The sequence below is a fragment of the Acinonyx jubatus genome, chromosome A2 (genome assembly GCF_027475565.1).
Source record: "Acinonyx jubatus isolate Ajub_Pintada_27869175 chromosome A2, VMU_Ajub_asm_v1.0, whole genome shotgun sequence".
NCBI classification, from domain to species: Eukaryota; Metazoa; Chordata; class Mammalia; order Carnivora; family Felidae; genus Acinonyx; species Acinonyx jubatus.
Genome location: NC_069383.1, coordinates 155,628,732 through 155,656,692, shown reverse-complemented (window position 1 = coordinate 155,656,692; position 27,961 = coordinate 155,628,732). Strand labels below are relative to the sequence as shown.

At 57.5% G+C, this 27,961-nt stretch overlaps 2 protein-coding genes and 1 long non-coding RNA gene across 7 annotated transcripts; 1 reads left to right on the top strand and 2 right to left on the bottom strand.

Moving 5' to 3' along the window:
* Positions 1-92: 92 nt before the first annotated feature.
* LOC128314940 (uncharacterized) lies at positions 93-4,995 on the bottom strand. Its single transcript, XR_008297233.1, has 2 exons — positions 4,301-4,995; positions 93-348 (listed from the first exon to the last, which is right to left on the bottom strand). It is a non-coding gene; the product is annotated as an uncharacterized LOC128314940 (long non-coding RNA).
* ADGRE5 (adhesion G protein-coupled receptor E5) lies at positions 753-15,574 on the top strand. 3 transcript variants are annotated; one of them, XM_027050509.2, is made up of 20 exons: positions 756-928; positions 4,067-4,117; positions 4,329-4,448; positions 4,990-5,145; positions 8,254-8,385; positions 8,968-9,114; positions 9,576-9,722; positions 9,811-9,857; positions 10,002-10,079; positions 11,083-11,260; positions 11,331-11,438; positions 11,662-11,885; positions 12,444-12,623; positions 13,355-13,546; positions 13,785-14,011; positions 14,113-14,179; positions 14,302-14,393; positions 14,482-14,650; positions 14,748-14,834; positions 14,919-15,574. In XM_027050509.2, the coding sequence occupies exons 1-20, from the start codon at positions 889-891 to the stop codon at positions 14,946-14,948; spliced, it is 2,472 nt and encodes an 823-aa protein (XP_026906310.1). In that variant the 5' UTR covers positions 756-888; the 3' UTR covers positions 14,949-15,574. The 3 variants fall into 3 exon arrangements, with proteins under 3 accessions (XP_026906312.1, XP_026906310.1, XP_026906311.1); XM_027050510.2 differs by lacking the exon at positions 8,254-8,385; XM_027050511.2 differs by lacking the exons at positions 8,254-8,385; positions 8,968-9,114 and having other exon boundaries at positions 753-928.
* Positions 15,575-15,654: 80 nt separating this feature from the next.
* DDX39A (DExD-box helicase 39A) lies at positions 15,655-24,346 on the bottom strand. 3 transcript variants are annotated; one of them, XM_015084020.3, is made up of 11 exons: positions 24,188-24,346; positions 19,876-20,087; positions 19,616-19,743; positions 18,473-18,565; positions 17,922-18,105; positions 17,123-17,241; positions 16,644-16,775; positions 16,436-16,545; positions 16,182-16,326; positions 15,896-16,043; positions 15,655-15,805 (listed from the first exon to the last, which is right to left on the bottom strand). In XM_015084020.3, the coding sequence occupies exons 2-11, from the start codon at positions 20,081-20,083 to the stop codon at positions 15,789-15,791; spliced, it is 1,284 nt and encodes a 427-aa protein (XP_014939506.1). In that variant the 5' UTR covers positions 20,084-20,087; positions 24,188-24,346; the 3' UTR covers positions 15,655-15,788. The 3 variants fall into 3 exon arrangements, with proteins under 3 accessions (XP_014939506.1, XP_014939512.1, XP_053075727.1); XM_015084026.3 differs by lacking the exon at positions 24,188-24,346 and adding an exon at positions 23,903-23,996; XM_053219752.1 differs by lacking the exons at positions 15,655-15,805; positions 15,896-16,043; positions 16,182-16,326; positions 16,436-16,545; positions 24,188-24,346 and adding an exon at positions 22,624-23,855 and having other exon boundaries at positions 16,644-17,241.
* Between the last annotated feature and the right edge of the window lie 3,615 nt (positions 24,347-27,961).

Genomic DNA, 27,961 nt, shown 5'->3' with positions numbered 1-27,961 from the left:
CATAGATAATTCTAGGAGAATCAGGCCTGGCTGAGATGAAGAAGCACTTTATAAATAATAGCGTTTTTAAAAAATTATTAGACGCCTCAAGAGACAAGCCAGTCATGTGACTTATTAGGAAAGAAAACAACTCTTCTATCTTGTGATTCCCTGTTGCTGCCCAGAAGCCCCTGAAATACAAGTTTCCCACCAAGGTAAGCGCTGGCCCAGAAAGGCCAGCTCTGGAAGCATGGAGGCCCCGAGGCTCTGCCGTTTCTCTTCTTGGTGCCGGCCTAGCACCCATGAAGGGCCCCTTCGGGCCTCTCCAGCTCCCGTGGGACTCTGGACTCTCTGGACCTGTTTCCTCACCTGGAAAACAGGGATGGGGGTTATGGTTGGCTTCGATGCGACACTGGGGACCCGGGCATGGCAAGGCAGTGAGCACAGGGCCATGCCCAACTCGGGAGCCCCAAGCTATTTTGAAAAGCCAGGGGGCCCTGGGCAAGACTCCCTCCCCACTCCTGCCCACACGTCCCCACTTTCCCCTTGGATACACCCAGTGCACACACACGGGGCCAGAGTTTGTCAGCCGCTCAAATGGTGGAAAAGCAGACAGAGGATTTGCGGGCAGGTTGTGTGTGTGTGTGTGTGTGTGTGTGTGTGTGAGAGAGAGAGAGAGAGAGAGAGAGAGAGAGAGCCCGTGCTACGCCCCTGGATCTGTGTTTTTACTGCATTTTCCTGTTGGCTTCCAGCTGCCCCGCCAGTTCCGGGGAGGGCCCTGGGCCAGCGGCTGTCCTCCCCCCCCTTAATAAAGGCTGGGCCAGCCCCGGGACACCACGCAGCTGCCCAGCCTGGGGACACCAGCCTGCCCTGCCCATCCTCTGCTTCCCCCGGCCCCGGGTTCAGACCATGGGAGGCACCGGCCACAGCGTCTTTTTCCTCCTTTACGGTGAGAATTTGGGGACCCCCCGGGAGGGACGAGGGAGCTGCGGAAAGCACCCCTTGGAGCCTTGACACTCCCTTCACCGTGGAGAAAGGGAAGGTGTGGCTGGCAGCTTGGGGCGGGGGCGGGGGGGCCCGCGGCACAGGAAGAAGCCACATGGCCAGGCGGGCACATGGAGAGAGGGGCTGGCAGTGCCCAGGCACCCCCCTGCCCTGGCAGAGACTCCCAAGGTGCTCTGGGACCCCCCACTCCCACTCAGAGGGATCTCTAAGCTCTGTCCCAGAGACACTTTGGAGGCTGCTCCTTAAGAGGGAAAACTGAGGCATGGGGAAAGGAAGGGGGCAAAAAGTAAGTGCTGGGGCCCTGTGGGCAACTGCTTTTAATATAGGGCATGGGCAGTGCTGGGGACCTGGGAGCCAGGACCCCTCTAATGCGGGGGGGGGGCACTCCCAACATGTCCCCCACTATCTCAGTGACAGGGGGAGCCCCAGAGACCCCATTCTTGCTCCCCCAGTCCCAGCCGGGACTCCCCTGTGAGTTGAAGGAATTTTGTCCGCTAGGGGTTTGAACTTGATTTGACTGTAGCGCCCTCCCACCCCCACCCTGCCTCCCTTCCCGCCCCACCCAGGGTGGCTTTAACGGTTATCGGCAGCTCGTTGCCTGAGCAACCAGGCAACAAAGAGAGTGAAGAAATGACACTGGGGGTGCCCAGACCAGAGCTTCCCTGGGCCACAGGGACAGGGGGGGTCCCTGTGCTGGCCCAGGGTGCCAGGCGTGAGCTCAGGTCCTCCCCCAACACCCCTACCCCTGCTCTCCTCCGGAGCAAGGGACAGGAGTCTAAGTGGGACACAACTGATGGGGGGCGGGTCACTGGGGCCACGCACAGAGCCCCTGAGCCTCACTTTCCACATCAGGAAAATGGGGTGAGTCTGGTCTTCACTTTACAGAGTTAAGGACTGAGTGAGTTTGTGCCCAAACTATTCCTGGCAGGGAGTGGAGTTCACAGTTAAGAATTAAGCAAACAGTACTTTAGTTTTTTATTTTAATTTGTTATTATTTTCTTCTGGGTTGGACACTGGCGGGTCAGACGTACGGGCTGGGGGGTTTCCTTAGCGGGAGGAGCAAGAGAGTGACTGCCCCGGCCCCACCCCAGGGTCCCGAAGCAAGAATTGCCTGCAATGCAAACCAGATGGGACAGAGAGGGGATGACCAGGAGCTCCTCTCCCAGCTCCTGTTTGGGTGACTTCCAAGGCCCCAGATGGAGCCGGCCTGGCCCAGCAGCCTTGGTGGTTGGGGAGGAGCCCCGCCCAGGCCCCAGTGGAGGTTTTGGGGTGCAAAGGACCCCTCCACGCCAGGGTCTGGGAACTTGAGCTCAATCCCACCTTCCTTGGCCCCTCTTTTTCCACCAGATTCTTCCTGAGCTTTTTCTGGGCTCCAAGCCTTGTTTGTCCATCTATAGAATGGACGGAACCGGAACCTGCCAGGACATTTCTGAGCATGACAGTGGCTACTTGGGGCTTTGGGAGCTGGGAACAGATCAGCCACGGCCCATACTGCCAGGGAGGGTCATTTTGTGGTCTGTCTTGCAAAGAGGAACTGGGTCCTGGCCGAGGGGGGAATTAGCCAAGCCCTGTGGCCAGAGAGGAGGAAGAGAGGAAGGAATCCTCGTTAGAGGGAGGGGAAGGGCATTCTAGCCTCAGTTTACTCTGACTCGAGGGCCCTGAGGCGGGGGGGGGGGGGGGGGGTCCTCTGGCTCCACTTGGCCTAAGGGGTATCAAGTCTGGACATAGGAACTGAGGGGTCAGGGCACCTTCCCATCTGCACCCGCTGCAGCCCTTCCAACTGTGCTCACAACGACGGACCCCAGAATTCCCCTAGGAGCCCCATCCAGGGGCAACACAATGTGACTCATCCCTTCCCCTCGGCCCAGGAAGTGACTCATGCCCTCCCTTCCTCCCTCCCTCCCCGTCTCCATCCCCCCACCCACCACCCCACTTTGGGTCTCCCTGGATAATCGGGGTCTCCCCAGCTTCGCCAGCATTCCTAGCCTGGCAGGGAGTGGAGGTCTCCCCCAGCCCTTCCCAGGCCCCCACCTGCTGCTGAAGCACCCTCCGCCCTCCCTCCCTTCCCGTTTCCATTCACCCCCCTTTCTAGTTGTATCCGTCTCCCTATCTTGCTCTCAATCTCTCCATTTCTGTCTCTCTGTCCAATCTCTGCCATCTCAGTCTCTCTCTTTCCGTAAGTTCCTGATTTCTGTCCATCTCTTTCTAGCACAGCCTTAACTTCTGCCTGATTCTCTCCCTCCACCTGTCCTGTTCCCTTTCTCCCTGTCTCTCCCCCCGCCCCCTCTCCTTCTCTTCCATCACGATCTCCTTGTCTCTCTCACTGGTGAACAAGGAGCTCCCTGTCTCTAGGGCCCCTGTTGACTTGAGGAGGACCCCCAAACACATGCCGTGGGAATAGGGTCCCCCTGAACAGCAGGAACGGCGGGAGACGAGCACCACCCCCCACACTGAGCCCACAGCGTCTTCCTGTGTGCAGGGAGCCTGGGGTGAAATGTCACCACTGGGTCCCAAGCCGGTCGTTGGGCTGACAGATGTGGGTGTGGTGTGCGTGCACCTGTGTCCCTGAGCCAGGGTGTGGGGGCTGGAGCATCAGAGATTCGAACACCTGGTCCAACCCCTTCACTGGTATAGGAAGGAATAACGATGGTAAAACTTGGACACACCAGGCAGTATCCACGAGCCTGATTCTCACACGCCTCCAAGAAATGCTGCCAATTAACATCCCCATTCTGCAGATGGGGAAACTGAGGCACCGAAAAGTGAGGCAACCGGAACAATGTCTGGGATTCGAACCAAGGCCACCTGTCGCCAACTGAACTGTTGCCGCAGCTGGGTCCCTTCCCCACCCTGTCCGAAACCCATCCCCAGACGACAGGTCGCAGACACTCTGGCCGTGGTTGTTGGAGTCCAGGGAGGGCTGCCCGCTCTCTCATTAGGCGATGGACAGAGCCCAAGCCTGGGAGCGCTCAGCAGCCCCCTGCCCTCAGATGTGTCACCCTCAGGCCCCCATCATTCCTTCCTTGCTCTGGGGTCCCCTCCCCAACCCCCCAACAACACACACCCTCTGTCTCTGTTCCAGTGCTGTGTGTCTTGTGGACCCTGTTCGAAGCTGAATCCCAGAAAACCAGTGGTGAGTCTGCGGCAAAGTCAGCCACAGCCACAGCCTGGGGAGGGGGCCCTGGACCCCCACAGCCCAGGCAGGAGAGGTCTGATGCAGGGGGAAGGCCAGGGCCGCCCCTCCCAGCAACCCCAACTTTGGAGATGATCCTGCCCCGCCCCCTGCCAACTCCCCAGCACCTGGCTCAGACCTCACCTTCCAACTGTGGTCACCATCCCCACAGACTGTGCTCGCTGGTGCCCCCTGAACTCCAGATGTGTCAACGCCACGGCCTGTCGCTGCTCTCCGGGGTTCACTTCTTTATCTGGGGACATCTTCACCAACCGCTTGGAGAATTGTGATGGTACAGGGGCCTGGGGTGGGGGGTGGGGGGTGGGGCATGGAGATGGTGAGGCATAGCCCAGTGCCCATGGGAGATGTGAGTGGCGGTTGGGGTCTCTGCCTTTGGCCTTAGGACTCTTATCAAGGGCACGGAAAAGAGAAGGGAAAAGATATAAAGGTGGGAAATAAGAAGTGAACAAACTGGAGAGAGAGGAGCTGGGTCTCCAGGACCCCTGGAGTCTATGCTCCAGTTTGCCCTTCCAGGACTGGGGGGAAGATGCTGAGATGCCGCCCACCCCACATCTCAGCACTCCCTGCTGTGCTCAAATCTGGGCTGCCAGCCAGAGGGCAGAGAAGAGCAGAGCTGAATGAGTGGGCTTCAGGAACGGCTTGCTCCAGCTGCAGCCCAGCCTCTGCAGTAGAGCTCAAGAGTCTAATCATTTCTTAAAAAACACTGATGAAGCGTGGGGCCCCATGCTGGGGAGTCAGGCCGGGGGTAGGGATCTCTTCCCCACAGGAACTCATGCGTTTGGGAGGTGACCCTTTGTCCTGTTGTGTTCCAGACATCAATGAGTGTGGGCCACGCTTGGCAGTCTCCTGTGGAAAATTTGCAGACTGCCAGAACACAGAAGGGAGCTACCACTGCGAATGCAGCCCCGGATACCAGCTTGCTTCTGGGGCAAAAACGTTCAGGAATGAGAGTGAGAACACATGTCAAGGTAAGAACCACCTCACACCTTCCATCTCCCCGTCTACGAGGCTTGGGGTGACCAGAGCCATTGCTAAAGCATCCCGGGGGCGGGATGAGTCGGGACAGGTATATCTGTTCCTGGGCCACCAGCACAGAGAGGCGGGGTAGCAGGAGGGACAAGGGCCTGAATCCTGGCTTTGCCACTTGATAGCTGTGTGTGTGACCCTGGCCAGGATACTTACTCAGAAATCACCGTTAATGCGCAAGATGTGATATTATCGTGATTTTGTGTTAAGAAAAAAAAAAAAGAATCTCTAGTTTTTACACATAAAAACAAAAGCAGCTTTGCCTTTTGTTAACTGGGGGACCTTGGACAAGTGATCCCGCCTCTCTGTGCCTCAGTTTACCCATCTGTAAAAAAAAAAAAGGGGGGGCGTGACAATGGCGCTTGCCTCATGGAATTGCCAGGAAGGGAGGCAGCAAAGCACAGAACAGTGGTGGCTGCTGGGTTTTATGATCTGATGCACCCTCTCCGGAAGGGCGTCCCCAGGGCCTGTGCCCAGGGTGGGCACAGAGACCCCACTGTAATCCCATCTCTTGCCGTGGTCTTGCACAGTGAGGACACCATTCAGGCCCAGAAGCCAGCCTCCGCGCATCACCAGGCTTTGCCCCCCTTCCAGGGAGAACAGCAGGCAGCGGAAGGGGCTTCGGGCATCCTCAGGGGGTTGGGGGGAGGGCAGCAGTGGCCACAGGGGGTTAGTGTAGAATACAGAGACAGGAGAGGAGGAGAGCAGAAGTGAGGTGAGGACGGGGCAGAGCTGAGGGTCCAGAGGACTCTAAGGAGTGTCCAAGCCCCCCCACCCCCCCGCCACCAGCCACCGTGGAGAGAAGAGCCCACAGCCTTGGTCCCAGCCCCTTCTTGCCCTGCAAGCAGACAGAGGGCTGCAGAGCCTCCCTCGTGGGAGGGAAGGGGGCACCTGCACTTCCGTGGAGCCCAGCAATGCTGGTCCCGAGGGGCCCCTGTGGGTCAATTTTGCGGCCCAGACATGTGGCCTCGCCAGAGGACAGAGTGTGAAATGGAAATGGAAATGGAAAAAGCCCCTCATTTCCAGGTGAATATAGCACGTTTGGGGAATGGAGAGCGGGCCGGGTTTCAACTCCCACTTGCCTCCCGGGCCAGATGCCTGTGTGCACCGAGCAACCTGCACAACTGCACATGGTGATCATGAATGCCACCCAGTGTGCCTGGACAGGCAATGCCACCCACCCAGTGTTGTGGTGCCTGTGGTTATCGAGGGGCTGCATTGCTGTGTTACAACAGGCCAGGGCTGAGAGACGGGGACTCTGTCAGGCGGCTGGGTAGACACGTAACAAGAGACGGGAGAGGGACCACCACGGACCTCAAGCTGGGTGACAGGGAAGGGATAGTCTCTGCTGGTTTGGCCCAGGACCTGCCACCTGAAGACCCAGCTCTCTGAAGGGCTCAGCCTCTGTCGCAGCCGAGGACGCATCACCCATGTCGTGGCAGTGCGTCTGGCCACAGGCAGGGGAGACCCAGGCTGCTCTGCGGGCCCCTTGCCCCGCCCTCCCCAGGCATCAAAGGATGTCCTTGTCACCTACCTGGCGACCCGCACCTCTCTGAACCCCCCCGGCTCAGGCCCCTCCACAGAGGGTCACCTCTGGATGTTTGGAACGTACCCCCTGCCTCCCTGGCACCTTATTTGCATAAGACAAGAGGCAGGTGGCATTCGAGATACTTCACAGGAGGTGCGTTCCAGGGCAAGATTCGTCCTCTTGGCCACCATCAGGAACTGCCCGGCCAAGACCTGCCCCCACCAGAGCCCTCACGGGCTTGGCCATATCAGCAGCCCTCTCAGACCCTTGGCCATGATGGACCCAGGGACCCCATCCGAAAAGGCGGGAGGATGGAGATGTGAGGGCAGGCCCGCAGCCCCTGGCCAGCCCTGCCCTAGCCAGCATCCTGCCTGGAGAAAGCCCCTCCTGATGCCCCGACCACCCCCACCCCTTCTCAACCACTGGGCCTTCCTCTATTTCCCCGCATAAGGCTCCGTCCCCACCCTCCCCAGTAACTTTGGTTCAGGGGCCTGAGGGCAGCCCGGCTGACCAGGACCCGGAGGGTGTTGTGTCTGGGGCGGGCCAGGTGACAGCAACCCTCCCCAATCCCCCACCATTTGCACACTTGGAGAGTCAGGTGAACCAAGAGGCTCCCCCTCTGGACCAGATGACAAGGGAGACTGTCACCCAGGACCATTGCCCCAGGCCCAGCCCTCTCCTGAGGGACAGAAGATAAAGGCTGAGCCCCATTCGGCTGGGCCCAGTGTCTGCCCCCGTGGGGGGAGCCCAAGGGCCAAGAAGACACAATCATCTGCCATGCCTCGCCCATCAGCACCTGCTCCCTGCTCCAGTCCTCGCCCGCTGCCGGCCTCCCTCAGACATGGATCCTCACCGCTTCCTGCCAGTCTAGGGAATGCCCTCATGGGAAAAAGGCATCTTCACTGCCCCAAGGCCGCCCGACTGGACATCAGCAACACCGTCCACCCCAGCCTGGCACCCACCGTCCACCCTTACTCTCCCTGCCCCTGCCCCAAAGCCTCGTCTTTTAAAGGCCTGGCTTGGGTGTGGGACCTGTTCATCTCCGTGGAGCTGGAGTCTCAGAGTTAGCGTGGATGGGAGCGTGCCGTCTGTCCCCTGAGGGTGACCGGGATTCCAAGGGGAATTCAGCCAGCAAGCGGCCACCCTGGCGGAGTCAGGGTAAAGGCCATGGCTGGGAGCCCTGACAGGTCCTGGTCTGGTGTGCAGCATTTCCCTGGCACTCGGCTCCCAGGAAGGCCCACCCTGGACTTGTCCAAGTCCTCAGGCTGGGACACGGGTGGTCATGCGTCCCTGCCCCAGCTGGGAACCACCCAGAGAGGCAGACGGGAGGACTCAGGCTGCTTCCTGCCACATCTGGACAACCGAACATCTGGGCCACCATGCTTCGCCCCTAGGACGCCTCCATGTGAATTAGAAAAGGCACCCCCGCTCGCTGAGGAGGAGACGGCGGGGCCTTCCAGATGCTTCTATCCCCGGAAACAGCTGCAGGCAGCCCTCCAACGCCCTCTCCTTCCCCCTGCAGACGTGGACAAATGTCAGCGGAAACCCAGACTCTGTAAAGGCCGCAGCATCTGCATCAACACCCAGGGCAACTACACCTGTGGGTGCCCACCCGGCTTGGAGCTCAACCTGAGCGACCCAAACGTGTGCTCAGGTAGAGGCCCCGGAAGACGCTGTGAGGCTGCGCCGGAGCTGGGGCGGGGCCAAGGCGGACCCAGCAGCCCACGGAGCAGGGAGAAGAGCCTTGGGTTCCTGAAACACTAGGGCTTTGCTCTGCCCAAGGATCTGCCTCCCCAGAAGGCCCACCACAGAGCGGGGAGGTAGCAGGGCCTTCCGGGCCTGGGGTTCCCTTGTGGAGCCCCCCGCCTCTGTGAGCATCCCCTGGTCTCGCCCCTTCCTCCCCTGCCTCTTGGGAGCAGGGGGAGGGTGTTGCTTCCAGTTCCTGGCAAGGGAGCCTGGGCCAGAGCTGGGGAGGGAGTAGCTGAGAGTCCTTGGAAAGGAAGTCCGGTCCCCATGACTTAGTTTCCCCCCCCCCCCGGTTTCACAGCCTGTAAACCGGGGACCATGGTCCCTGCCACGCCCATCTTGCAGGGAGGCCATCATAAGGTGCACTGAGATTGAGGTTGAAGGTCACCAGGGGGCAGCACGTGCAATAACAGCAGGGTCCCTGATGCCGGGCAGTGAGAGGTGGGTGCAGCCAGTGGAGGGGACCCTGACCCTCTGGCTTTGTCCTCAGATGTGAATGAATGTACCTCGGGGCAAAACCCGTGCCACACCACCACCCACTGCCTCAACAACATTGGGAGCTATGAGTGCCGCTGCCGCCCTGGCTGGAAGCCCATTCCTGGGTCCCCCAATGGCCCAAACAACACCGTCTGTGAAGGTCCAGAGCTCAGATGCCACATCCTGGAGACCCACACTCAGAACAGCTGATTGCATGCGTATTCAGTGGCACCCACACCACCCAAGCAGAATGAATGCTGGCGGTGCCCTGCTGTGCCAAGCGTTAATTCTCTTGAGGCTCCATGGGAAAAGATCTGGGGGGGGGGGGACGGGGATCCTGGGGAAGGAGCCGGGGTACTGAGGAGCAGGCTCCTTGGAGACCCCAGGCGGCAGCTAATTACCAACTGGGACAAAGGTGTTTCAATAGTTCACAACCTGAACATCTGTACAGGGCTCACGTGCTATGTGTCAGGCCTCCCCACACTTCCCATAACTCCTGCATCACCAGGATGTGGGGTCGGCAGGGGACGTCACCTCCAGCCAAGGTGGGAGGTACTAATATGGGGAAAGGGGGCGGGACACAGGAGGAGAAGGGCCCGAGTCCCATCTTTGTGTCCCCAGATGTGGACGAGTGCAGCTTCCGGCCGCCTGTGTGCCACAACTCCACCGTCTGCGTCAACACCGTGGGCTCATACAGGTGCCGCTGCCGCCGTGGCTGGGAGCTCAAACCCGGATTCCAGAATAAGCAAATGAACACCACCTGTCAAGGTACCCGGTCTGACCTGACCCCAGCCGCCATCCCAACACACACACAGACACTCTCACACCTAATAAATGGCTGTTTTATCGCCTGCAGAGATGTCCTTCCCTGCCTGGACCGAACCCCCTGGAATCAAGAGCCAGGTGGGTGGCCCCAGCAGGGACCAGGAGGCAGGAATCCCTCTGTGCCGCCCGCCTAATTCCCCCAGTTTCCCCAAGCTCCCCCCACCCCCACCCCAACACACATACGCGAGGCTCTCTGACCCGCCCCTTCTCCTCTCTTCCCAGAGTCTCTCCAACTTCTTTAAAAAAGTCCAAGTTCTGCGCAGAGACTTCAAGCCGGCCTTGGCTCAGGACACCATCCAGGTAAGAGCAAGCGCTGGGGGCGGGGGACCCGTGGACAGCATGGGGTGGCAGAGGGATGCTTCCGTGTGAGTGGAGACAGCCCAAGCAGGGGTTACACGAGCACAAACACAAACATACATACACCCCTTAAAACGCACACACGCACACTGGAGAGGCACAGAATGCCAACAGAATGCAGCAGTCAAGAATTTCGCCTCCCTAGTTAGGCCACAAGGGCTCAAATCCCCCCCATCCCACCCACCCTGCCCCACCGATTGCCACTTTCTGCTGTGTGACGTCAGACGAGTGAGTCCCCCTCTCTGGGCCTCATTCTCCTCGTCTGAAAATAGTGCCTGCTTTACACAGTTGGGTTTGAAGGTTTCTGTGAACTAAAAGAAGTAAAGCTCAAAGAAAGAACGGTGCCTGGCACACGGTGAGCATGATGTGTTAAGGTTTAGCCTATGTGCTAAGCTGGGGAGAAATATGTGAGCCCATGTCATTTTAAATTTTCCAGTAGTGGGGCGCCTGACTGGCTCAGTCGGAAGGGCGTGCCACTCTTGGTCTTGGGGTTGTGAGTTCAAGCCCCATGCTGGGTGTAGAGATGGCTATAAATTTTTTTTAAATTATATATGCTAACTAAATTGGATGTAAATTTAAAAAATAAAATTATATATATATATCCAAAAAAATTTTAATTAAAAAAGCAAACAAAAATAAAAATTTCCAGTAGCTACATTAAAATAAACAAAAGTAAACAAGTGAAATTGATGTGGAGATCGCATTTAACCCAGCAGATTCAAAATTATTCCCATTTCAATGTGGACCCAGATTTCGAGTGCTGGATAGCCATGTGTGGCTTGTGGCGATTCTGCTGGTCAGTGCAGGTGTAGAGCCTGGGAGGAAGCCCGTGCCTGTCCCCCAGGCAACCCCAGGTGGTTCTGCAGTGTGCCCCTAGGTAGAGGCGGGTTGAAGTCAGGCAGCCCTTGCGGGGCAGTGACCCACCAGCTGTCACCCATCCCCCCAGAACCTCATCACGTCAGTGGATGAGCTGCTGGAAGTCCCCAGTGACCTGGATGCCTTGGCCCTGCCTGAAAGGCACAAGATGGCCACCCACCTCCTCTCTGAGCTTGAAAGAGTCCTGAGGACCTTGGCCAAGGCCATGCCTGGAGCCTCCTTCACCTACCGTTCCCCTTTGAACACAGGTGAGACCTCGCCCTGCCCGGGGCCTCATCCGGCACCCAGAGCCCCCGATCACTGCCCCTCTCTTCTCAGAGCTGTCCCTGATGATCCAGGAGCAAGGGGACGGATACACCACCATAGGCCAGAGCCATGCACGGATGCTGCTGGACTGGGCTGTGGCAACCGCAGCCAGGGACTCAGGTAACGGCGGGGATCCGGAGGGGACTCCCGTGGGAAAGGGGAGGAGGAGCTGGGATGTGGCAAGGGTTGAGGTTCTAAATATGCAACAACTGGAAACTGACCTATTGCCAGGGATCCCAGGCATCATGGCATCCTGGAGGGCCTGAATAGACATCTTGGGAGGGAGGATGAGGCGTGGGAGGAGGAAGGGCAGAAGGTAGTAGCCGGCCTGTCTACCCCCCAGACCCCACCGTGATGGGCATCCTCTCCAGCTGGAAAATGCAGGAATTGCTGGCCAACGCCTCCTTGGAGTTGGACCCCGAGACGAAAGCTAAGCTAAAAGATCTCCACCAAGGTCCTGTCCGTGGCGCCCAGTACAAGCTCCTCTCAGCCGTCAACTTGGTCTTTCTGAGCAACACAAACACCGAGCATCTTGACTCCCCGGTCACCTTTGCCTTCTCCCACCCTGTGAGTCCTCTGGTGGGGAGGAATCAGTCCTACTGCTCACTCCTTAGCCAGGGTCACAGGGGTTCCTCTGCAGCCTTCATTTCCCTACTCTGCTTCTTCCTCAAACGGACCTCAGGGCCTTTGCATTTGCTGTGCCCTCTGTGTGAGACACACCGTCTCCCACGTGACTCAGTCCTTTACCTGGTTCCAGTCTTTGTTCAAATGTCACCTCTTCTTTTAGGTCTTCCTTGACCTCATTTAAAATTACAGTCTGTAATCATGCCCCACCTTCTCCTATGCTGTTTCTCTTTTTAAAAGCTCTTACTATCTTCTAACACACCATCTAGTTTCCTTATCAGGTTCATTATTTACATCGGTCTCCCCCACTGGCATGCCGAGCCCAAAAGGGCAGGGACTTGTGTCAGCCCTGTTCATTGTGTGCGAGACCAGGGACACAGCAAAGGAGGCGCTCAGTAAATACCTGTCAAATGAAAAACAGCCCTCCTCGGGCTCAACCAAGCCCAGGACCCAAGAGTGGGCTCCAGGCTAACCTCTCCAACCATTCCCGCCTGCCTGCAGATGGAGACGCCCGGACCGCGGCAGGGGCTGGTGTGTGCATTCTGGAAGAGTGACGACAGGGGCGGAGGGCACTGGAACACCACGGGCTGCTGGACCCGGGGCACCAGTAATGACAGCACCACGTGCCAGTGCAGCCACCTGAGCAGCTTTGCCGTCCTCATGGCCCACTATGACATAGAGGTGAGCAGCCCTCAAAAGCCCACAGGTGGCAAGCCTGGCTTAGGTGAGACAGACAGCTGGTTCTGTATGGTCACACAGCCCCAGTGGTCCCACCCCATCCCCCCCAGCCCCTTCCCTGGGACCCAGCAACTGCTCTGGCTAGCGCCCCTCTGACTGTCCACCTGGAACCGGTGGTTAAATAATCGTTAAAAGCTCCAAAGGGAGTACAACGCTCTATACGTGGCTTCAGAGATACACAGAGAAGCTGGGCCACGCATTTAATTGAAATGGGCCAGGCAGAGTATGGAAGGCTCTGGTCCAAGCCAAAAGCCCAGGAAGGACAAAAAGGCGGGTTTCAACGAGTTGATAGAGGTGGCCAGGTGTAGGAGGCGTAGAACTTGAGATGAGCAAGGAGGGTCAGAGAGGTGGGACCATTAGTGGGACCATTAGTGTTAGAAACAAGAATGTGGCCTTGAGGCTTAGCGCAGGGAGGCCCATCAGGAGGAACTGGGATCCCTGGTGCATCCGTGGTTGTGTGCGTGCATTGCGCGGGGTGGTGGGTGTTTAGTAGGAAGAGACACAAAGCAAGCCTGTTCAAGTGTTGAAGGCAGGGGATGTGGGGGGAGGCGAGTGCGTGATCTCCAGAGACCTGGAGGGCAGGCCCCTGATGGGTCCGGGTGGTGGGGCCCGCAAGGAGCGCAGGAAGGGCTCAGGGCGCTGACCGAGCCCCACGCACCCCATCCTGCATCTAGGACCCGAAGCTGGCCCTGATCACCAAGGTGGGGCTAGCGCTGTCGCTAGTCTGCCTGCTGCTATGCATTCTCACCTTCCTGCTGGTGCGGCCCATCCAGGGCTCGCGCACCACCGTGCACCTGCATCTCTGCATCTGCCTCTTCGTGGGCTCCGCCATCTTCCTGGCGGGCATCGAGAACGAAGGCGGCCAGGTGAGGTCCGGGGCGGTGGGAACGTCTCACCTCCACCAGAACCCCAGGCCGGCGGGGCCCGGGAGGGGGAGAGCCCCGTCCAGTCCCGGGGCTGGGTGGCCACCGCCCGCTCCGCCCGCGCGAGGTCCTCGGCACAACAGAGCTGTGGCCGTTCGTCCCCCGCCCCGAGGGCCCTGGCGGGGCGCGGCTCCGCCCCGTACTGACGTCGTCCCGTCCCCGCCCCGTCCCCGCCCCGCAGGTGGGGCTGCGCTGCCGCCTGGTGGCCGGACTGTTGCACTACTGCTTCCTGGCCGCTTTCTGCTGGATGAGCCTCGAGGGACTGGAGCTCTACTTCCTGGTGGTGCGCGTGTTCCCCGGCCAGGGCCTGAGCAAGTGCTGGCTCTACCTGATCGGCTACGGGGTGCCCCTGCTCATCGTGGCCATCTCGGCGGCCGTCAGACACGAGCGCTACGGCCGCTCCCTCTAGTGAGTGCAGCGGAGCGGTCCGATGGGAGGGCAGGGGACCACGGTCCTGGCCAGTGTCCTTCCCCTCTGGGGAGCTGACATGACCCTCCCTTTCCACCCAGTTGCTGGTTGGACCCAAAAGATGGCTTCCTCTGGAGCTTCCTGGGACCTGTGATCTTCATCGTTCTGGTAGCTGCCCCCACCCCACACCTGAGGAGCGCAGCCACACTGGGCCAGCTCTCCCCGCCCCCCCTGCCCCCACAGTCCCAGGGATTCCCCCTAATGCCAGTTCTACCTTCCCCCCAACCCAGTTCAATGCTGTCATCTTTGTGACTACTGTCTGGAAACTCACGCAGAAGTTTTCTGAGATCAACCCAGACATGAAGAAACTTAAGAAGGCCAGGTGAGAGTGGAGGGCAGGGAAGGGGCTGGCAGGGAGCAGAGGGTGCTCGAGGGGGGCCTCCCCCACTGCAACGCTGTCCTCTCTGCAGGGTGCTGACCATCACAGCTGTCGCTCAGCTCTTTCTGCTGGGCAGCACCTGGGTCTTCGGCCTGTTCCTCTTTAACCCACACAGCTGGGTGCTGTCCTACACCTTCACCGTCCTCACCTGCCTGCAAGGCTTCTTCCTCTTCATCCTCCACTGCCTACTCAACAAGAAGGTGGGCTGTGGCCGGGCTGTGGGGGGGGGTGGTGTGCACCAGGCCCCCCCCGCCTGGGGCCTGCCCCTTCCCTAACCTGGCTCCCCGGGTCCCACAGGTGAGGGAGGAGTACCGGAAGTGGGCCGACTGGGTCACCGGGAACAGGTACTCGGAGTTCACCACCTCCTCATCCAACCAGACTCAGGTAAGGGCTGAGCCTGGGGTAGGGGTGCTGGGCCAGAGGGCACCCAGCCTAGGTTCTGTGCTCACAGTGTACCTTTCTTACCAGGCCCACAGGCCTTCGGAGTCCGGCATGTGACAGCGCGGCTCCCACCAGACCAGGAGGTCCTGTGGCCTCAGCAGCTTTTGCACGTGTTGAAAGACGGTCCCCTCCTCTCTCGCCCCTCTGCTCCCTCCGTCAGCCTGCCTCGGCCCACATGTGCACCACAGAAAGCAGGGGGCAGCAGCTGTAGTCTGGCACCAAAGCCCAGGAAGCCCAGAACACCCAGCCCAGTGGAGAGTTGGACCCACCGGGCCTGCTTCTGCTGGCTGCCTCCCTGCCCCACCCCAGCCAGGACCCAGGGTGAGGGCAGGAGTCTGGCCCAGGGCCGCAGTGCCTTTCCCGGCTACCCCAGGCCTGTCAGACTGAGGACGCTGTGCCCAGCCAGGCCCTTTCCCCTCGTCTGTTTTTGCTACAGAACAAGAGGCCAGGGTGCTGGGGCTCTAGCTCCCCGTTAAGCTACGACTGAGGCCAAGGGTGGGGGAAAAGCAGGGCCCCTCCCAGCCCCACTGCCTGAGGCTCACGGTACAGAAGCCCATCTGCTCCTGGAGGCAGAAGGCTCTCACTTGTTTGGAAAGTTGTGAATGTTGTATGTTGTTGTTTTTAATCTGTATAAACTTTTCAACATCGACACATAAAATTAAACGTCCTACTGATACAGAAAATTGCTGTGGAGCTCCCTGGCCAGGCCTGCTACACCCACGGAAAGCTGAGAGCCGAGCAACACACAGGGTGGAAGACAGACTTCCGTAATAAAACTTTACTCTTACCCAAATCTACAGCTTTTAAACAGTAAAAAGGGAAGCCCCACCGGTGCCTAGAAAGAGGACTTGAAGCAGCACTCAGGAAACAGGGCGACTCTGGCCACCAGGCGTGTGGTTACCGGCTCTGCTCAACTGTAAGACACACAGAGGGGAGGCCAGTGAGACGGGGAAGAGGGTCCCTGTCCGGGCCCAGCCCCCCCCAGCCCCGCCCCCAACACTTACTGTATGTAGAGATATCAATTTCTTCAGGAAGTTCTGCTACGTTCACTTCAAACCTGTCCTGAACGTCATTGAGGATTTTGGCATCATTCTCGTCGGACACAAAAGTGATGGCCAGACCTTTGGTCCCAAAACGTCCTGCACGGGCCACCTGCAGGGTGACAGGAGCAGGGGGTCAGGTCACAGGGACACAACATGGGGATCTGAGGACAAGCAGGGCCACCTCCCCACTCACCCCCACCCTGGGAGAGGGCCGTGAGGGAGGTAACAGCTCCGTGGAGGCACTCACTCGGTGGAGGTAGGTGTCCGAGTCCTCGGGCATGTCATAGTTGAAGACGATGTTGACTCGCTCAATGTCCATCCCTCGACCAAACAGATTGGTGGCCACCAGGATCCGCCGCTGGAAGTCTTTGAACTGCTGATAGCGTGACAGGCTGGGCACAGGAAGAACAAGAGGCGGCCATTAGACATGGGGTTCCCGAGTGGCACTCCCCGTGAGGGGCTGAGGGGCCTGCTGCGGGCCCGAGGGCGGCACCCACTCACCGCTCCTCCTGCGCCATGCCCCTGTGGATAGCGATGGCCGGGAAGTTCTGCTCCACAAGGAGCTGGGCCAGGGCCATGCAGCGCTGCACCGACTTCACGAAGATCACCACCTGCGAGGCAGGGAGGCAAGAAGCGGCGGTCAGGGCCAGAGCCCCCGTGTGCCAGCCTCGCCAAGGCCCGGAACCGCAGGACAGCCACGCGGTGTCACCTGGTTAAACTCCAGCACGTCCAAGAGATCAAACAGCTTGCGGTTCTTCTCGCTGTCCTTGAGCTTGACGTAGTACTGCTGGAGTCCGTGTAGCGTGAGCTTGGTCTCATCGTCTACAAACACCTCCATGGGCTGTGCAGGAAGGGGCAGGCGGGGCTTACTTCTGGGCATCTTGCCTGCCCAGAACCTTCCGGCGAAGGACTCCACGTTGCGATGCTTCCCAGAGGGCCTGCGTACCCCGGTAAATGCCTCTCTCCCAATCGTTGATCTAAGCTCGGCTCTGACTCAGGTATAGACCAAGCTCAGCTCCTAGTCTCACAAGACACAGGAGGGAAGGAAGGCTCCGGGGCCTCCCGGCATTCTTGTGCGGTGAGGCAAGTGTGGGCGTCCCGGAGCAGCAGCGGCTCAGGACACGGAACCGAGGAGGGCCAGAGGTGCCGCGCCGAGGCCGTGGCTGGCTGCCGTCCCACCCTACTCACGTCTTGCATGAACTTCCTGCACACGGGCCTGATCTCCTTGCTCAGGGTGGCGCTGAACATCATGCACTGCTTCTCGTGGGGCGTCAGGCGGAAGATCTCCTGCACGTCCCGCCGCATGTCTGGGTGGGGAGGGCAAGAAACGGGTGGGCGTGAGCGCCTGCCGCGCGGCGACCCCCACCCGAGACCAGCCCCAGCTCCTCCCAACCTGTGCCAGGGAGTCGTTAGCGCCACGACGAGGGCGGCGTGAGCCGAGTGGAGGGAGGGGCGAGTCCCAGGTGCCTGAGGGGCTGGACTCGGGGCGGGCGCGGGAGGAGCTGCCATCCACTTACACGCCGCCAGAGCGGAGCAGCCGTGCCAGCGCGCCTCGAGCCACGCTTCAGGGAGGGGAGCCTGAGGCAGAGACAGCCGCTGGGGTGAGAGCTGCAGCTGCCTCCCGGGACACAAGCCCCATCTCCCACTGGCCCTGCGGGGCTCACGGAGGGCAGGCAGGGGCCCGGAACTAACCCAACGGGCGGCGAGGCCACAGCATGCCGAGGGCTGGCACGGACACACGCCCGGACTCACTCAGCTCGGGCTCGGAGGCAGGTCACTGTGCCGAGGCTACAACTCTCCCTGGAGTCGTCTACAGAGGCCTGTGTGCCAGCCACCCACGTGACCCTGCCCTGGGGCAACCTTCGGCCTGCCCTGACAGGGCCCACCTGGCTCTGAGGTCTGGGTGGGGGGAGGGGAGCTGTAAGGATGGCGGGGTGGGGGGCGTGGCGGGCCTCCAGCAGCTCCTAGACCCAAGCAGGCCACTCACCCAGCTGCTCCAGCATCTTGTCGCACTCGTCCAGCACGAAGTGCTTCACATTCTTCAGGTTGAGGCTCCTGTTCCGTACGAGTGCCAGGATCCGGCCTGGTGTCCCCACGACGACGTGCGGACAGTTCTTCTTCAATACCTCTTCATCCTTCTTGATGGAAAGGCCCCCGAAGAACACAGACACCTATGTGGGAGGAGAGAAAGTTCCCTTCACCTGTCTAAGGGCTGAAGGCTCACACTCGCTCCAAACTGACGGCCACCCGGCCCGTGGCCCCGCCAGCTCAGGCTCCAGCAGCACCCCCGGGCCTAGTGCCTGGGGACCAGAGTGGCCTGAGAGTCTGGCCAGGACTCTGGTGGAAAGCAGCCCCACAGCTGGGACCGGCACAGGCCTCCGGAGGCCATGCATAATTCAACCGGCTTTTAAGGAATTTAAACCACCGCAAACCTCAAAGGCAGCCACCGCGGCCAAGCTTAGTAAACACTGGCCGGGCTACAGCCGGGGCAGCAACGCTGCAGAAGACCACGCAGTACGTCCAGCCTGAGGGACTTACCTTGACGCTGGGCATGTACTTGGAGAAGCGTTCATATTCCTTGCTAATCTGGAATGCCAGCTCCCGAGTATGACACATGACCAGCACTGTCACCTGCAGGCGGAAGACAGACACTTTAGGCAGTGTCCCAAGTCCTACCCCAGCCAGAGCCCACTCTAGTGCCCTCCCTGGGGGCCCCATGCCCACCGGGCTCTGGCCCCTTGAGGGTGCCTGCCACGCTGCTCCCCAAACCTCCGGCTGCTGGAAGGTCCGGTCCAGATGCTCTAGCTTCTCCCCACCTTCGCCTGTCATTCACTCCCTATGTCCCCCCAGCTAGTGAGTGAGGCTTGTCTCCTGCTGCCAGGATCCACAGTGAGACCTAGCTGGTGAGGCAGCCCCTACCAACAGCGTCCTGAGTCTGCTCTCTGGTCAGCTCCTGACCACCCAAAGGCGGCTCCTGCCTTCAGGCCCATGACGCCAAGGGCTGCAACCACCACAGCCTCCCACTGAATCTCCCTCTCCATCGACCCTAAGGAGACAAGGGCTTGTGCACCCATATGCAGCCCGAGGGCGTGTGTCCCTGTGTGACAAAACAACACCGGAATGCACCTTGATTCTCCTCCAACAAAATTCACTTAAGAGGAAACGTTAGGTGCAATCTCACCTGGGTAAATACGCACACACTCTAGAAAAGCACATAACCAAATAACAGCTGTGAAAATCTGGAGAATAAAATCGTGGGCACTTCTCAGTTTCTCCTCTTGGCTTATCATTTTTGGGCAGTATTTTGTCACAACTAAGTACCGTACTTAATTTTAAAAGCCCACAAAGAGGGGCACCTGGATGGCTCAGTCGGTTAAGTATCCGACTTCGGCTCAGGTCATGATCTGTTTGTGGGTTCGAGCCCCGTGTCGGGGTCTGTGCTGACAGCTTGGAGCCTGGAGCCTGCTTTGGATTCTGCGTCTCTCTGCCCCCCCCGCCTGCTTGCACCCTGCCTGTCTCTCTCCCTCTCTCAAAAATAAACATTAAAAAATTTTTTTGAAAATTAAAAAAAATAAAATAAAAGCCCACAAAGAGAACGCAGCACCAGGAAGTTTTAACAAGGGTACCTGTGGCTAGCGATCCTCACGTAGCTCGGGCCCAGCAGGGAGGGCAACCACCTACCTGTCCGTTGACAGGCTCAATCTGCTGCAGGGTGGCCAGCACGAAGACGGCCGTCTTGCCCATCCCAGACTTGGCCTGGCACAGGACATCCATGCCCAGGATGGCTTGGGGAATACACTCGTGCTGGACTGAGGGAGAGAGCACGTGTGAGCGGCCAGAAACCAGATGCTCCCTCTGTGCAGGCTCCTGGCCAGGCGGCTGAGGAGGCCACAGAGAGGGCGGTGAGGAGGTTCCTGGCAGGGAGAACCCAGGAGGCATACCCTCAGATGGATGCTCAAAGCCACAGTCCACGATGGCCCTAAGAAGCTCCGGCTTCAGCAAAAAGTCCCGGAAGCCAGAGCTGTGGATGGAAACGTAGGAACCCTTGACGTCTTTCTTGGGGGGAGCAGGAGTGCTCTCTGGAGGAGCCTGGGGCTCTTCATCTTCCTCGTAATCCAGAAGCTCATTTTCCACATCCTGTTCCGCCATGGCGCTGACAACAGAGGAGGGAGGAAGGGTCGAGGGAAGCGAGTGAGTTTGAGAAAGAAAACTCCCCCGTCCAGGGAGAAGACCGCCCAGCAGCTGCAGTCTACGGACACAGGTCGAGGAGGAACAAAGCACCGGAGCCATCTTCTGAGCTGGTACAGCTGATGAAGCCAAGACGGGGCCAGCGCTCTGACCCCTCTCCTGAGCTCACACTCCCCACAGACTCCTGCACAAAGTCCCACCCGCTCCTCCCGGGCAGCACCTCCGAGCCTCAGCTTGTCCCGGTCACACCTTCACTCCTGCACCCCCTCAGCTTTCCCTGTGCCCCTCTCCGCCACACTCACACATGCACACACACCCCCGGCTCCAGGGCCTCCCTCTGCTCTCACAGTAAGATCCCCATACTTCCCCATGGCTCTCGCATCCCTGTGCATTGTCCCCGGCACACCTCGTTCCACAAGACCCCTCTCAAGCCACCCGCGGCCTTGTCTGCCCGCTCGCTCATCAAGCCCCTACCTCAAGCGTTTGCCGCACGCGGCCGCCGCCAGGAAAACTCTAATAAACCTCAGGCCACCTAAGCCAAAGGAGGCCCCCTCCCCACCACTCCGCAAAGAGTCTACCGGGCCTGCACAGGATAGGGCCCCTGGGACCAAGAGATGTGGCTGCCAGAACGCTGGAGAGACCTGAGTCTGTAGGAGCAGAGTCACGCCCTGCCCCAGCTCCTCCCGCTACTTGTGGTCTGCACAGGGGAGTAAGTACTGTCATCAGCAGCCTTCCCACCGCGCCCAGGCCGCTAAGAACGAAGCGGAGATGGTAAAGAGAATTAATACAGTTTGCTCCCTTCCTGCCTTATCCAGTATGGGTACAGGACCTACAGGGCGCAAGCTACAAGGGTCCCAAATGTGAGAATATGGTCTTCTGCCCTCCCAACTCCATCCAGCCTCCAGTCTAGACGGAGAGAATGCTGAAGTAGTCCCTCTTCTCCCTGAGCCGGATGTGGAGGGTCCTGGGCCCACTTTCTGGCCCTCCTGTCACTCATTCTCTCTGTGACTTCATCCAGCCCCAGGGCTTTGACCACCTCTGTGCAGAGGCCTCCCAAACGTGTGTCTCCATCGGGTGACAGCTTCCCTCAACAACAGACTCCGTTACCCAACTGCCTCTGCCACATCGACCCTTCGAGGCTGAACTCAAAATGCCAAGAGTAAAACCCTCTGTTCCTTCCTGCAGGCCTGCTTCTCAAAAGAGGCAATTTCATTCTCTCACTGGCTTTCTCTCTCTCCCCTGTCCAATCAGCCAACAAATCCCAACAGGACAATTAGGCCACTGCTTGCCCCTGCTACCTCACTGGTCCCAAGCTACCTCCACCTTTCTTTTTTAGAATTAGAACAGCTAGGGGCGCCTGGGTGGCTCAGTCGGTTAAGCGTCCGACTTCAGCTCGGGTCAGGATCTCGCGGTTTGTGAGTTCGAGCCCCGCATCGGGCTCTGGGCTGACGGCTCGGAGCCTGGAGCCTGCTTCGGATTCTGTGTCTCCTCCTCTCTCTGCCCCTCCCCTGCTCGTGCTCTTGTCTCTCTGTCTCAAAAATAAATAAAATAAAAACATTAAAAAAAATTTTTTTAATAAAATAAAATTAGAACAGCTTTACTGAGATATTCACATGGTATATTGTTCACCACTTTCAATGTCCCATATATTGGTTTTTGGTATTTTTTTTAACTTCTTAGTTTTGAGACCAAGAAAGCACATGTGCACAAGCAGGGGAGGGGCAGAGAGAGAGAGAGAGAGAGAGAGAGAGAGAGAGACAGAGAGGGAGGGAGAGGGAGAGGGAGAGAGAGAATCCCAAGCAGGCTCCACGCTGCCAGAGCAGAGCCCCATTCGGGGCCCCATCTCACGAAGTGCAAGATCATGACCTGAGCCGAAATCCAGAGTCAGACAGCCAGTTTTCAGTATTTTTAACGCAGTCCAGGATAAGTTCAACGACCACCACAGTTGGATTCGTTACCCATTTCAGTCAGTCTTGAAAAAGACCAGACCCTTTACCTCTCATCCTTCCCCCCTCAGTCCTCTGGGCAACCGTTAACCTGCTTTCTTTCCGTTTGCTTGTTTCTGCCACTTCTCCCTGGAATCAACATGCAATATGCAAACATCTGTCCTGTCCAGCTTCGCTCACTCAGCATGTTTCGATGTTCATCCACTTTGCGGGAGGCATCAGCACCTCACTCCTGCTCGTGGCGGAACGCTCCCCTGTGCGGGGCCACCACTCTGTCCATTGGCAGTTGGTGGCTCTGGGGGCGCCATCATCTCTTGCCTGGAGGAGGCCCACAGTCTCCCTGTTTTCCACCCCCCTCCATCATCTCTCCCCACAAAAGCCAGTGGGAGCCCACTAAAAGCGAAGTCGGAAAATGCTCAAAATCCCCCACAGGCTCCTACTGGGCTCAGAATAAAACTCAGGGGCCCTCAGCCTGACCTACCGGGCCCTACACAAACTGACCCCCCCCCCCCCACACCACGTTCGAACCTCATCTCCTCCGTCACCCCCACTCACCGGCCTTGCTGCTGTGCCCCTCCCGCATGCCTCAACCCCTTTGCACCTGCCATGCCCACTGCCGGCAGTGGCCGTGAGTCCCCCGCTTTCTTCAGGACTCTTGCTCCAGAAGGACATTTCTGGCAGGCCCCAGCTAAAAAAGCACCCTTGTTCAGGTCATGCCTGCCAGCCCTTTGGCCCAGCCCAGAGCCTAAAACAGATAAGCACTCACACGCAAAGGCCCAATGAATAAAATTAAAATCGAGGCCTTCAGGCAGAACTTGGGGGCTAAAGCCAGCGTATGCCCTCATCTGATTGCTGAAAAAGGCAACCTGAACAGGAAGGGGCTATTTCCCAGGCAGCCGAGAAAAGGGGAGGAGCCAGGAAAGGTCGGTTCCAAAGCACCACGCCCTTTTGGGGAATGGAGAGCAAGACTGGCTGAAGCAGAGGCAGAGGAGGAAGCTTGGAAAGCCGGTCTGATCGAGGGCACTCATACTTTATCTGCGAAGCAACAGGGAATCACTAAGGAGGTTTCTGAGGGGAGTAATGGCCCAAGAGCAACTTGCTCTAGAGGAGAAGACGAGCGGGGAATGAGACCAGCCACGGGGAAAACCAGTCACCAGGAGAGAGGATTAACCTGGGTGGAGGTGGTATGAGGGAACAACAAAATGGCACACTCAACAGGGCAGGACCATCTCCTGGGCAATCCCTGGGCAGATAACCGCTCGGAGCCGCCTACCCTGAGCTCCAAACCTGGGTGGCCAAGAGGGGACGGTGCAGTCAAAACAAACACAAACGTCAAGTGAAGTCTTTTTGTTCTTACAGGGGACAGATTCAGGGACAGCCTGAGTTGGAGGCACAAAACTCTCTAGGAGGTGGCTACATGGGCTCTAAAACTCAAAACAAATGAGACCGGGAGGGAACTGGGGGAGGGGCTTTTGTCCCACCCGGGGGGGCTGCGACGGCTGCGGCCCCCAGAACAGACCAACTCGAAAGCGGACACCCGGAAAGTGACAATTCAGACTAGCTCACGGTACCCATTCATTCTCAAGTGCCCCAGGGAAGACTTCCACTTCAGGGTTTGCCTCGGTGACATCTGTTTTATTCTAAATCTCTGGAAGTCCGAATCCCCTAACCACATAGCAACAGCACAGCAGGGTGGGGGAGGGCAAGTCCCTCGACTCGGAGAAGCCTAACGCGTCTACAAGGTCCGGATTCTCCCACCGCAACTCCAGACCCTGGCGCCCGGCCCCCAGAGTCCCTCCCCAAACGACTAGGGGGTCTCCTCTGACAGACAGACCTTCTCCCCAAGTCAGACTCGACCCGCGAGCCGCCATGACAGCCCACTCCCGGAAGCGGGAACGAGCCCAGCGCGCCAACAGCTACCGCCCCCCCCACGCCTTGCGCATGCGCTGTGGCGTTCAACGGCCGCTGCCGCGCGCGGCGGACGCCCCAACCGCCCCCCCCTTGTCTCGCGCCCCCTCCTCCTCATCCTCCCTTCAACTCCCAGGGTCTCCCCTCGCCCGCTCGCCCGCAGGTCCGACGTCCCCGCACCGCGGCCCCGCGCTCCGGGTGCTTCGCTCACCTGGTTCCCCGTTCGCCTCCGCGCGCTGTGAGGAGTGCCGTCCGACTCTGGCTACCGGTCTCGCGCCCCGACACGAGCCACAACGCTTCCTGCCTCCTGCGTCGGACTGCGGCTCTGCTCACTGGACTGCTGGCTTCTCATTCAAGAAAGGCGGAAGCGGTGATTGGATGCTGTAGGAGGCGTCTGGAAGCTATTGGTGGAGAGAGGAAAGGGGGCGTGCCTCTCGCCTCGGCTTCATTGGCCAATCTAAAAGTAGGCGCCCTGGTCTAAGGCCGATGTGAGCCCGTGCTCTGTCACGTGATTGGGGTTTTTCCGTCGGTGGGCGTTGACATATTTAGTACTGGCAGCGGAAGCCGGCTTGATTTGCCTGTCGGCTGTGTATCATCTGTCTGTTGAAGTGGTTTTTACGCTGGGCATGGGATTCAAGGCTTTCGAAGTGGGCATCAACTCGCGACTTCTTGGTTCTCCGGGGTGAGCCCGTGAAAGGGTCCTGAGAAGGACTGGGAGGTCGGAATGTCTCCAACGTGGAGAGGACAGGCTGCACCCGCAGTGGGGAAGGGACCGCTCGGGGCCCAGAGAGAAATGCGCGTCATCAACGTTTCCCATTTGCTGAGAGTCTTGTCCTGGGTCAGACTCTGTACTAGTGGCCATGCAGGCTCAGGCCACAAAACCCAAACCAGGATGTTTCACTCGTAAGACGTTTTGGATTTTAATTTATCCTTGTATTACATTTTCCCAACCTTACCCCCCTCCCCCTGCCTTGTACTTTACTGAGGAAAAAGTCATAAGAAAATGTCCCCTGATTTTTCAAGATTGACAGCCGACTGACGATTGCCCAGTGAAGATACAGAACATTTCCGTCACCCCCAGAAAGTTCTGTTGTGCCTCCGTCAGGTCTACCCTCAGCCCCAACCGGGCAAAACACTGTGGATTTCTATCACTATCCATGGGTTCTGGTCTCGAATTTCAGATAAACAGCATCATGCAATAGGTTGTCTTTTATATCTGGCTTTTTTGGCTCAACAAAATGTTTTTTGACGTCTGGTGCTGCATGTAGTAGCTTTGTTTTGTTTTTTGTTTTTCCCTTGCTGAGTAGTAGTTCACCCTGTGGCTATGATGGGGTTTGGGAGTGATGGTGGGGTTCGGAGCCCACGGCCAAGAAAGAATTCTTGAAGACGTCTTTGGTGCAAAAAGGTGATCTTATTAAAGCACAGGGACAGGGCTCCTGGGCAGAAAGAGCTGCACTGGGGTTGTGAGAAGTGACTGCTTGTATACTGTGGAGTTGGGGGAGGTCAAGTCAAGGGGAAGGTTCTTTTTCTTTTTTTAGTTTTTTTTTAACGTTTATTTATTTTTGAGACCATGAACAGGGGAGGGGCAGAGAGAGAGGGAGACACAGAATCCGAAGCAGGCTCCAGGCTGTCAGCACAGAGCCGGACGCGGGGCTCGAACTCACGGAGTGCGAGATCATGACCTGAGCCAAAGTCCGAAGCTTACCCGACTGAGCCACCCAGGTGCCCCAAGAGGGAGGTTCTTAAAGGGACTTCCATATGCTAAAGGAGACCCAGATTACTGGAGGCCTAGCTACTGTCAAGCTAAGGCGGTTTTTTCCCTCTAGCAAAGCATTTTCCGTAAGACAGTGGCGGGTTCCTGGAGATAAGGCTATTGAGAAGATTGCCCTTTTCTTGTAATATTACTAAGATGTTTGTAAACTGATGGAGACTGTCGGCTGACCATTTGTTTTCTGTCCTTTCCTTTGTTCTTGGGCAGCCAGGAGGGCCTGAGGAAGGTCACCCGTGTCCCACCTGGGGGGATGGGCGGGGGAGCGTGTGCTAGCTTGTGCTTTGCCCTCTGCTTGCCTTATGCTCCCTCATCAAATCCCCCGTGAACAACTTTGACCCTTAAATCGTTAAGGTTGCTGAAGGTGGAAGGTCTCATCTTCCTTAGCTTCTTCCTGCCGAGTAGGGGCATAGAGATGTCCCTACCTGTGGGTCAACATCGGTCAGTCGGGGAAGGTATAGGAGAGTCACAAAAGGCGGAGGCAGCCGAATCCACCGTGGACCACGGTGTTGTATGAACCTTCTGGAGCAGAAAGGATCATCTGGTGGCTTGAGGTTCCGGTAGCAATGGACTTTAGCGACTGCCAGTGAGATTTTTAGATGTCAAGCTTGAAGCATCCTCAGATGGAGTGGGAACAGGCAGCAGGAATCAGATGATTCTTTCTGGTTTGTCATTCAAATGTCTGTGGTGATCCTTTTGAATGCCCCATTGTGAGAGGGAATTGTTAGTATAAATTGGGGAAAGGAGAATGGAAAAAAAAAAATGTGCAGCCTTCAATTTTGTTTGAAGAGGAGTTGGCCGGAATGAGAAGGCACATTAGTTTGCTCATTGGTTTCCTGTGAAGGAGGTACAAGCTTTATTCGATATAGGTGAGCCCATGAAGAGTGCCCCTCTAAACTTTACTGCAGTGGGAGTACGTAATATGACGCAGTAGGGGCCCTTACGTTTTGGAATTAAATCCCCTGCTATATTAGAGTTTCAATCCTTTAAATAAACCAGGCCTCCTCGGCTTATAGGGGGTGGGTTTCTAGTAACGGTCACATCAGGTTTAGGGAGGATATGGTTTGCATATTCACTTAGAGATTTACGAATTAACCTGGCTTCAAGTGAGAAATTTAATAAAACACCACAGTCTTTATCTATTGATAGGTCTAAAGTGAGAAAAGGCTTTTGATACACAATTGTTGGGGGAACCCATCCTGTTTTTTAGTTGTTTAAATAATTATAAGCCCATGAGGTGTTGTTATTATCCCCAAAGAGTAACAAGCACAGGAGAAGGTCTATACATGAAACATTGTGACAGTTTTTCTGTTTACCTCAAGTTGTTCAGCGTAGGCAAATAACAAACATTTAAAGACAATCCGAACTAGAATTTAGTATCTAAAGGTGCATTGTTGAAGCACAGTTTTTTCTCTCTAGAATCAACCGTTTTGGAGATAGCCAAGTCAAAACTCATTTGTAAAACAGGTACAATTTTAACTTGGCCTACCTATTTACATAAGTTCATCAAGAAATAGCAATTGGGGGGCGCCTGGGTGGCTCAGTCGGTTAAGGGTCCGACTTCAGCTCAGGTCACGATCTCACGGTCCGTGAGTTCGAGCCCCGCGTCGGGCTCTGGGCTGATGGCCCAGAGCCTGGAGCCTGGTTCTGATTCTGTGTCTCCCTCTCTCTCTCTGCCCCTCCCCCGTTCATGCTCTGTCTCTCTCTGTCTCAAAAATAAATAAACGTTAAAAAAAAAAAAAGAAAGAAAGAGCAATTGGTTATATGGATCTTGGATAATTTGCTGGGACTTTTTATAAGGAATCTCTAGATTGAATGTTTAGCAGCCTCTCCAGGCCAGAAGCCAAGCCAAGTACTTGCCATCAGGCGTGCCTGAAATACCTGTTGATTTGAGCGAATTCCTCTTCACGAGGTCCCCAAGAGATCCTGAGGCTCCTGTACCCACCAGGAAGTGACATTCTTTAGTCACCTGGTAAGGCTGCTGGGAACTCTGTAAGCAAGCTATGAGGCCAACGTTTCCAGGGGCCTTTATGACTTGCCATGTTTCATAAGGTCAACCTTAGTTCCTTAAAGCTATATGGTCCTATCTGAGTCTACACATGACTCTCAAATATGACATTCCAGTCAAAGCCTTCGTAAAATAACCAGCATTTCAAATGGTGTCCTGTTACAAAGAGAAGATTCTTATTGAACTTACGCAAATAACTGTAATTGCCA

Bases quoted from the DNA above. Each gene is read 5' to 3' on its own strand.
- ADGRE5 (XM_027050509.2), top strand. From the start codon at position 889: ATGGGAGGCACCGGCCACAGCGTCTTTTTCCTCCTTTACG. The intron at 4,118-4,328 runs GTGAGTCTGCGG...CCATCCCCACAG, and splicing joins TGAATCCCAGAAAACCAGTG to ACTGTGCTCGCTGGTGCCCC. The intron at 11,261-11,330 runs GTGAGACCTCGC...CTCTCTTCTCAG, and splicing joins CCGTTCCCCTTTGAACACAG to AGCTGTCCCTGATGATCCAG.
- DDX39A (XM_015084020.3), bottom strand. From the start codon at position 20,083: ATGGCGGAACAGGATGTGGAAAATGAGCTTCTGGATTACGAGGAAGAT. The intron at 18,106-18,472 runs GTAAGTCCCTCA...CCTCCCACATAG, and splicing joins AGTACATGCCCAGCGTCAAG to GTGTCTGTGTTCTTCGGGGG. The intron at 16,044-16,181 runs GTGAGTGCCTCC...GTCACCCTGCAG, and splicing joins CGGACACCTACCTCCACCGA to GTGGCCCGTGCAGGACGTTT.